This window comes from Folsomia candida, unplaced genomic scaffold (genome assembly GCF_002217175.1).
Source record: "Folsomia candida strain VU population unplaced genomic scaffold, ASM221717v1 Fcan01_Sc058, whole genome shotgun sequence".
NCBI classification, from domain to species: Eukaryota; Metazoa; Arthropoda; class Collembola; order Entomobryomorpha; family Isotomidae; genus Folsomia; species Folsomia candida.
This window is the reverse complement of record NW_019091250.1, coordinates 92,019-102,404: the sequence shown is the minus strand read 5'-3', so window position 1 is coordinate 102,404 and position 10,386 is coordinate 92,019. Positions and strand designations below refer to the sequence as shown.

Below are 10,386 nucleotides of genomic sequence, written 5' to 3'. Positions count from 1 at the left end.
GGCACCAGCCAATATCCTAGTCAAAATATAGTTAATTATTTTTGTAGAGCCCCATGACCACTTTGATAAAAATATTGTAGCGTGCAAAGTTTGTACTAAAAATATTTGCAGAGTTGATATTGTTGAAATCAACGTCATTTTTTTGGTTTTTCATAACTCCTCGGTTTTACAAAAATCACTCACACTTGCATTCCAAATTTTCAAAATATTTGCAGAATGAGGACTGAAAACTTCTGATGAAACGGACCCCACGTTTTGCAATCTATCGGAAATACAATGCATAATTCACTAAACTGACCTCTTTCATTTTACTATGATGTTTGATTTATTTGTTCAGCAATTTATAAGAGAATATAATGCAATCCAAATTAGGCTTAGTTACTTGACAGGAAAGTAAACAACCTCATGGGGATATCCATTTGTACATAGTAAATAATGGACACTGACAATAACCAAGACAAACAAGGGGCACTATATATTGTTTACCCACTCTACTATTTTACGATCGCGTCATGAATCACAGAAAATGCAGGACAAGTTCATGTTTGGAATGAAATAAACCGTTTAAAAACAGGACGTAAGGAAGGGGTGAAGACATTTGTTACGTCACGCGGTTAACTTTTCGATTTTGGAAAACATCGCCACGGTGATGGCCTTCTCACTGGGCCGAATGGCTTCAATTTCGTAGTCCCCGTTCAAAAGTATATCTAGAACTATCGAAACAAAAACGGCGAAATTTTGTCGACTTTGGTGCCGTCCCAACGGTCACGGCGTGGTCGTAGGTTAAAATGTTATTGATTTCCATGATCTCCGTTCAAGAGAATGTCTAAAACCGTTTAAACACAAATTTCGACATAGGCGTCGTCGCCACGACGATGGTGTCAAAAAATCACCTAGTGCACTGTGCACTAGACATGTCTTCAAAAACTCTTAACACCCTATATTGTGGTAACGCTATTCAGAAGGTTATGGCCTGTGATCTAGCGCAATGACCAAGAAGGTCAGTTAGTTAACGAACTCATCGCCTGGTCCCTTTATGTCTTTTGGCGAAATAGAATTCAAAAAAGTTTAGTAGTTCGGAAGTTAGTGCTCGCCACAGACAGACGGACAGACAGACAGAACGACGGACCAAATCATAAAGTTAGTTTCACCCCTTTATAATACTACGTAAATTTCTTATGTGAACCATTACTCCTCTGCTCCTCAACAATCAGTCTGTTATCGCTCTACACGTAATGGCCCATAAGTTGGAAGAAATCATCAACGATGTCCAGGAGAAAGTTAAAATTCTTGACTTTTCCCAAGTAATAATCCAATCTCAGTTAGAATTAAGCAAGTACTTGGACAAAATCCCGCAATTACGAATCCGTCGTGAGAAAGTCCGTGCAGAAGATGTCAAAATTCGTGATACGCAATTTTCATTTAAATTAAAACGTGGTGCACGTATTCCTCGAAAACAATTCGAATATGGTGATCCGTGCCCGTCATCCATGCAAAAAGTGAAACAGGAAGATTTGGTTGGGGTGGATATTCGTATTTCGTGGAAGGCTAGAAATAACACTTTTATTTTTTGGTATAAATTTAATATATACGCTAATGCTTGGATTACTTAGATGCTGACCATGGCTCGAGCAAACAAAATCTTGGATGACGATATCTTTGGACGTTTGGTGGAATTGGGGAAATTGCGACACAAAACACGAACCTTAGAAGCAGAAAAGTTATTTCAGGAACGCAAAAAGAAAGGTGGAATTACTTTGCCGCACAATTCTATATGTCTCCTTTGTAACTTGGAGTTCTGCACGGGGGAATACTGCAATGGTAGTCAATTATTTATATATTTTGTGCACTACATAAATAAATAAGCTAGATAATTACGTTGTATTTTATGTACAGAATTTTCATACGACTTCTTCGCTCGGATGATATTGGGGAAAGATTATGACGCATATCAGGAATCAAAGGGAAAGCGGGGCAACGTGAAGATAAAAAAATCAGGGAAATCACGAAACAGCAAATTGGGAGAAAAACTGAGGAAGAAGCGGAAACACAATATCACGACGAAAAAGAAATAATATTATTATAGTTCGTACATTTTCCTACTCACTTATGCTCCTGAAATTATGTAGTACTTCTCATGGGTTCAGGTTTCTTATGGGATTTCGGTTTTGGATCTACATAGTTCTGGCGGTTCGAATATGGATGAGAGCATCCTATTCGAAACAGTGTTCCGTCTCTACCGGCTAAAAGTCATTTTCACCAGTGGCTGGCTAAAAGTGGCTCGTCAAAACTATTATAATGGTGGTACACTCTTCACCAACACAAAATTATGTTATAATCTGGACCTTTATTAAGTTAAAATTTCAAGCCGATCGGGTAAGTCTAACTAGAGAGTTATCGTACGGATAGACAGACGGAAGACCTCGGCATGTGGCGGCAATAACACACGGCACACACTTTCAAGTTTATCGGATGAGTTTAAAGAAAGTTATGGTGCACGATGGGTACATAAGCCGTTTGACTGGGGCTAAAAATACCAAATTAAATTAATGAATAATTTTCTACTATCAGAATCAGTGATGTAACAACCATATTGATTGAAACATTTATTTTATAATTTAAATTGCACTACTACGCTTCACATTAATAAATAGGCTTTTCGGATTGGTTTATGGTTCACATTTTTGTTTGTATTGAACGGACATGTCTACTTAAATGAGGACTTCATTAGTAAAGCCTAGTATGCTGGTGGTACTTTTTCGCTGGCGAAAAAACCCAGCGAAAAAGTACTAAAACAAAAGTTCGTGAAAAGTACCAAACGAAATTTTATCTCGGTATTTCACTCGATTTTTATCTTGTAATTTCACTGGGCGGTATGCTCGTGGATTTCGAGATAAATTGAAAAATTGGGGCAATATGAACCAAATCAGCGGCATTTTTATAAAATTCATATCAATTATTTACAAAAAGTTTATTCACGCCATTTAACAAAACAATTATAAAACTAAAATTGTGGAGTCAGATAGCAATACAAAAGAAGACATACTGATACAAGTGCATAATAAATTTTTAGAATTTTTAGGAAAATTTATTTAAGTGTAATTAATAACAAAATTAAAATACTAGAATCATGGAGTAATATTTCATTGTCTAATCTCTATTCATTTTAATAATTTTTTAATGGGATGCATTCTTCTTCCTCTTCAGACAGATCTTCCCAAGCTTCATCCCCGGATTTCGTTTTTTGGAGGTCTCTTTTGTATTATTGTGGAGCAGAGATTTCCAAGCAGATTCTAATTCTGGGACTGCAGATTTCTACAAAATGACATATAATAATTGTAGTAAACTTACTCGTTATACAATTATAATAAATTATACATGCGACAGTCATGATAAAATTACACGTAGCTATTGCAATGAAATCGTTACCTGTCTGATGTTTGTAATATCTTCGATGATCCAAATGATTTTCTTGTTTTTACTTGCTCCAAGACTGACCAATTCAAATTATCTCGACTCTGTCATCTGCACCGTCTTCCCCCTCGGATTAGATTTCCTCTTTCTTGTTATATTTCAATTTTTACTAAATTACGGTAATTTAAATACCAATTAATTATTTTAATAATGATGAACTACACGTAAAAATAAGTGAATGTCAACTCTTTCCAGAGTTATGCCGCTGATTTGTACAAAATGGGGTAAAATGGAACAAAATCTATGATTTTTCACTCAACTTTTAGCTGAACATTTATCCCAACAACGGTCGTCTTTTCACTGCAAATGTCAGCGAAAAAGAACGGTTTTTTAGCTGAGCGAAAAGTTGAGATAAATTTTCTCAACTTTTCGGTCGCCACCAGCATACTGAAAAGATAAAAATGTCGTGGAATTTTCACCGGAACGTTTATCCGGTACATTTATCCCACCTGTAACCGCACCTTAATAAGGTAAAAATTGATGCTTTATTACAACCATTATTTCTAAATTCAAATTATCATAGTTTTTGTTGCATCCATTATTATGCATGTTCACTTCGTACATGATAGTTATGATACATATAATCGATGAAAAATAAACTTTGCCCAGTCACGATGTATTTACGTGACACACAGTATACGTTTATATACTCCTGCTCTTTTTGCGTCATCCAGATAAGTTATCTTATCTACATGCCAGAATATTACTTAGGCCCACTAAGCGGAGGCGTGATTTCTTTTTTATTTTAATTTTATTTCATTCATTTCTTCTCGAGGAGCTTCGTTTTAATAAAAGAAAAACAATTTTCCCATCAATAACTACATCAAGAAATCCATTTTTATCCTCGTCACAAATGTCACAGCCAAGAATATTTACTGGTCTTGGACAAATCATGAATAAACTTTTAGAACTTAAAATAAGTCGCCATTTCGGTTAGGAAAATTTTATATAAATAACATCCCAAAAAATTTAACAATGTAAAATAATCTCTTTTTTATGTTAGACAAAAATTTCTGGCGTTATCTGGAGATGAACCCTACCATGGTTTCTTATCCGAGGAGCAGCCAAGACCATCAACTGCTCAAAATTGAGGAAGGAGTTGACGAACGTATTAAAAATCTCGAATTACTTACAAATTCTGGTAAAATGAAAACGCTGGTCAAAATGGAAACATTCATGAAGCGACTCGACGCAAGAAGAATTATGGCTGGTTGTTTTGACTATTAAAAATTTTAAAACAAATTTCACATGTACCAAATATTTGACTTTTTTCTCGCGTAATATAATCATGTCGTCTGCTCTCGTTTTTAAAAAGGCGACGCACACATCTTTAAATAAATTTGCTAGTCAGTCTCAAACTTATTTAAGTTTAAATCCATGCGTTCACTTAAGACTTCACAACATTCCACGGTATGGTAACCCTCGGTGCGCTTCATACTCTATTGACACCCGACATAGCATAAATTAGAATTAGATCCATTAAAATTGGTAAAAATTTCCAAAAAAATTTATACTGAATTATAAGTTGTGCCACTAGTCAGATGTAACGTGGTTGTATCAGGAAGCTCGCACAGCTTCACCAATTAGGGATGGGTACAGTAAATAAAAATTACAGCAGTCTACAATTTCTCCACAATATGCACAAACACTTCAATTTTATCAAATTTCTGGTGACATTAATTTAGGGAAGCTACGAATTTGCCAAAAATTTAATTTGGCCCACTATGACCAAACTCAATAACGCCGTCTCGGGGTACCAAACCTCCTTGAAATAGGTGTCAAGCAAAAAGTTGCCTTAGGAAATGTTAAATTGTATATACGGCTACATATATTGTATGTCGCTATTCCAAGAATGAATTTAATGTATACATACGTCTAAATTTTGCTATATATGATTATCTATACAAATAATCATGATGATAGGATGATTGCAATTTATGTATATGCACATGATCTCATTAATACACGTAGAAACTCATATTTGGCACCAAGTTAATAAATCATTTTCCACGTAAAGATAAGACTACCAGGAAAATTATGTACGTATGTATTTAGAGTTGCTTATCTTTAAACTTAGCGTGTAATGAGCTATGCATATAATGTATGTGACTTTCTGTATTCATATAATCTTTTAAAAATGGTATAAATGTTTTGCACATTTTAATAGGCATTAATCCTTTGACTTGCAAAAACATGTGTATATCTTAATATGTCCTAATCAAAAGCTGAGCCATATCAAATGTACTGTGCACAGCCCCCGTCGCATCGATTTCACCGAAATTCATTTAAAAATATCCCTAGGAATATCCCATTGGAAGGATCAATGTAGCATGACTATTTTTGAATTATATGCAACCACACCCCCTTCGATAATTTGGGAAGAAAATTGGGGAAAATGAGAAAGTTAATGCACACTCGGCACACTAATAATTAGACCCCAGGTTGCATTTGACATTTCAATTCTCCTATGAATACGAACATTTTGATGCATCAAAAGTTTCAAAATTCGAAAATTCGCGCTTTTTTATCGACACAAATCGTTGAAAAACTCATGGTCCCGGTCATTTCCCGGCTGACAACCTGATGCCAGATTTTTCTAAGTCAGAAGAGCTACATTTTCAGCTTTTGTTGTCCAACGGGAAATGACCGGGACCATGACTTTTTTGCGGTCAAAGTTTCTTTGGGAGCCATCTTTTCTGTCAAGTGCCGTAACAAACTATTGCCACTGGTGAGATAATAGTTGCAATTATCGTACTATTAAAATTAGATAGTCGCCCCAAATTAAAAAAGTAAGCTTATCTAATGTTACAATGATGATATCGACTTGATAATTAGCGCAGCTGGGCTTATCAATGTACTTATCAATGTTTAAGATAAGCAAATTTTATTTATTCAAATCGCCCCAAATTAATATGATTCAATCATGATAACAATTGAAATCTTATCATGTTTTTATAAGCCAAGATTTAATTTATCCGCATGGTCAAAGTGCAACACGTACGGCACTGTCGGAAACACAGATTCTGGTGGTGGTGGATACCACCAGAACCCGAGTTTCTCGCTGAAGATGGAAACTGATATTCTGGTGCACTTGGTATGATATGGCTCAGCTAATTCTCGATTAAATAAATTAAACTTAAGTGGCTTCACTAAACACACGACACTTTTTAAGTAGCCTAGCCTATTCATTGCTGATGGGCCGTGTGTTGGGTAGGATAAATCTGTTCCGAACTTCGGTATTCCAAGACTCGAATATCAGCGACATAGATACAATAAGATGCCGGATCTCCCTGTAGGATGCCTTCAGTCATTGGAATAGCGGATGAGAAACTGTCATCCATTTTAGCCCGAGCCGAGTCAGGGCTTATGTAGTCATCGTGTCCGTCTGTCTGTCTGGCCGACCGATAACTCTCTTTAAACATATCCGATCGACTTGAAATTTGGTACACAGGTAGTATGGACAAAGTCGGGAATCAAGTTCGAAGATGAGCCAAATCGGTCAAGTGGTTGACCGGTGGGGGTCATGTAGGTGGTGGGATTATTATGCATCAAATTTTAAAAAATGTCGTAGGAGGCTGAAATTTGGCATGGTGGCGCTATATAGGTCAGAAATTAATAATATGAAGTAAAATTGCCAAAATACTTTTCTGGAGGGACCGTAGAGGGTCGACCCACACTGGTTTTTTTCAAGATTGTCGTAGGGGGCTAAAATTTGGCATGGTAGTGATATGTGGGGCAGGAATGACGAATATCAAGTAAATTTGAAAAAAAATTTCATCTGAGGGACCACAAGGGTCGACCCATGTCGATTTTTAGAAATTGTCACATGGACCTGAAAATTTGCACAGAGGTCCACAACCACTCCAATTGAAAGAGTATATAGTTTGATTTGAAAATTTTTCATTTAGTGAGACCCTAGGGGGTGACCCACACTGGTCTTGACAAATTATGGTAAAGAGCTAAAACTTGGTGAAATTGTAAAATAGGATTAAATCGGTTGAAATTTGTATTAAATAGTCGGATTATTTGATAAAGAGTATCACACACTGACTCGGGCTATATTATGACTGTACTGTAGGTTTTAATATGTGTGGCTGAAGATTCATAAATTTTGCGGAAAATTCTGATTATCTTTCCACTAGCACCCAGGTGGAATAAGTTTGCCCAAATCCGTTTATGCGTCAAACTAGGAAAACAACGAGAGAAGTCTATAAAGAGTGCATAGACCTTGTCTGCTGGTTTTCTTAACCCTATATGGATTGCTGACGTAAGTGTAAAAATTTGGTCATCGCATCTTCTCCCTGCTCTAAATCTACTCTGGGATTCTGCCATTGTCTTGGATGCAATGGCCCATGCTGCTAGTCTCATACTAAGAATCTGTGTGAACACTTTTAACATTGTGTTAAGCAACGCAATTAGTCTATAATCCAGAGGGTTTAGGGGGTCGCCCTTCTTAAGCACCATAACGGTAATAGTTTCACCCCAATCTGTTGGAATTTCCTTCTCCTGAATCTCAGAAAAGTACACTGCTAAAAAAATTTTTACATAATACAATATGTACAGGAAACCAATTCTTGGGATAGAAATTTTAATTTTTCAAGTTATATATTTAAAATATTTAAAAAAAACCTTAAAATACACAAAGTAATGAAATTTTAAAATATTTTGGAGTTATGTTTTTTTCATCATCTTTCAGATAATAAGGACAGGCAAATTTGTGTACATACATAGATACGTTTTTACAATTGGGGTACAGGAGTAATTCTGGCTAGGGTCTCAAGTTCAGCGTCCTCTTCCAAATACTCAAGTTAGTTATTTCTTTCTAAATTTTAATAAAATATTTATATTAAGTTTTTCGTTTTATATGTATATACATACTCATGGACAATATGTCCATTGTACATGCGACAGTATATAACACCCACGTAATTAAGGCTTGACATAATGATAACAAAATATTCGTGGACTTCCACATTTTTACAAAATGCTCAAATTTCAAAAAATCCTTAGCATTGACGTTATAAAGTGCCGGAACGGCAGTAACATACATGAAATATTTCCGGATCCGGATCTTCAACCCAGTCAGTGCGGTTTGTGACATATATCGTCACACTTTTTCTCATTTTCCCTATCAGTTTCTACAGTCAAAAAAATTGATTGTGAGAATTCATAACAATTAAAACGGCTTGAATTTAACAATTGCACAAACTTTGTAAAACCCTTGTAGCTCTTTTAACGTTATTGTTGACGCAAGCCTAGCTCCATTCGCTTTTCTGTTGAAGTTGTATTTCCCAAATTTTATTTCCTTCCAGTAATACGCCCCATTTTTAAACAAGTCAGTGAATACAGATTGAAATATGTCCCCCATACTTGAACGTTTTTGAACAAATATTTCTTCAGACATTGTCCTCAAATCGTTCTGAGTACGAAAAAAATCTTTGTTTACTAAAATTACTAATAATGTCCTCCTTTCCATGGTTGCCTCTTACCTCGAAACTTTCAAGGAATCGATTAATCCCTCGTTCCACAGTGTTAGGAGGTAGCACTCCTTGCACAGAAACGGCCAGGATAGTGGAGGTGCGACCAACTAGTGGAGAGCACTCTGTTTCCACGATATAACCTAATTGTTCATTTGTCCGAAGTTGCGTCATAATTGGCGCCTTCATGAAATCTGAAATCATTTGAGCCTTAATTTTACTCCGGAATGATGTCACATCTGCTTGAAGAATAACTTTTGAACATGTGTTTTTTGTATCATCTGTCCGAATTTTGTATTTAATGACGGTTCCTACAATTTAACCAACCTGTTTAGGATTACAGTTTATTATGTGTACCAAATTGGAATTCTAACCAGAAGGAATTTCAACTTCGCGAAGCATCCTCTCGTAGTAAGATGCCAGTCCTGGATGCACGCCGCGCATGCGGAGCAAATCTTCTACACGGCGTACTATCGGTTTGGCTTTCTAACCACTGAAACTGGTTAGCGTTCCCGAAATAGTGGTAAGATATACATATTTCTGATTTACCAATGGCAGAAGGTTCCCATATATGAACCACTCAAATCTGGGATGGGAAAGAAACTGAGAGTAAAACATCACAAAGTCGTTTAGCTCCAGCCCTGTGTTAACAAACCAAATCTGAATCTAAAATATCTAAAAAGTAGAAATTCACAGAACGACCACATAAATATGAGTAAAATTGCAATGTGCAGGAAGCGGTGCCTTGGTAGCTTAATGGAAAAGCGTCTGATATGTATTCAGACGACGTGGGTTCGATTCCCCCATTGGTTACAAAATTTTTCACAATTGCAATTCCATATTAAAATTAAATCTAAAAAGTTGTAATGTTCTCCATACCTTCCTCCACCTCCAAAAGTAGTTCTGGTGAATACTTTGTTTCGAACAGGATTAGCTCTACATCAGCTAGGCCGCATGGTTGCGTAACTAATTCTCCCACCAAGGTACGGCGATAAATATCTTTTGCAATATTAAATGCATCATTGTTAACCGGAAAGTTCGACATCTTATTGAAAATCGTCACTAGTATGTCATCAATGCGATGACTGAATCCGTCCACAGCAACCTAGGCATTTTCCACGTAAAATCGAGCGATTCAATGGTAATTTAAATATGCCGACATGCCTCAATACCGAAGGGCAAATTGTCAAAAGAAATTTCAAACCCTATCCTCATCGCTCCGTAGAGTTCTGCCTGGAAATATTGCTCCAGCATTTTCACAAATATTGCGTTAAGCGCAGCATCAAAGGCTGTCACAGATGAATGTGGACTGCAAGCAACAGATGTAATAGTTTCTAACAATGCGTGGACGCCAACGGGGTCACGCCAAATTAAATAGGACCTGCCCTAATTTATGAGCGAGGTCATGCCAATACAGGGTTCAATAGGTCACTTT

The 10,386-nt window shown here is 36.4% G+C and overlaps 1 protein-coding gene and 1 long non-coding RNA gene across 2 annotated transcripts; both read left to right on the top strand.

Annotated features, from left to right (window-relative positions):
• The first annotated feature begins 1,516 nt into the window (after positions 1-1,516).
• LOC110862466 lies at positions 1,517-2,583 on the top strand. Its single transcript, XM_035845575.1, has 2 exons — positions 1,517-1,821; positions 1,897-2,583. Exons 1-2 carry the CDS (start codon positions 1,614-1,616, stop codon positions 2,073-2,075), a joined length of 387 nt encoding a protein of 128 aa, XP_035701468.1. The 5' UTR covers positions 1,517-1,613; the 3' UTR covers positions 2,076-2,583.
• A 1,615-nt stretch (positions 2,584-4,198) lies between these two features.
• Positions 4,199-4,836, top strand: LOC110862483. The gene is made up of 2 exons (XR_002549183.2): positions 4,199-4,406; positions 4,478-4,836. It is a non-coding gene; the product is annotated as an uncharacterized LOC110862483 (long non-coding RNA).
• Positions 4,837-10,386: the final 5,550 nt, after the last annotated feature.

Bases quoted from the DNA above. Each gene is read 5' to 3' on its own strand.
- LOC110862466 (XM_035845575.1), top strand. From the start codon at position 1,614: ATGCTGACCATGGCTCGAGCAAACAAAATCTTGGATGACGATATCTTT. The intron at 1,822-1,896 runs GTAGTCAATTAT...TTTTATGTACAG, and splicing joins CACGGGGGAATACTGCAATG to AATTTTCATACGACTTCTTC.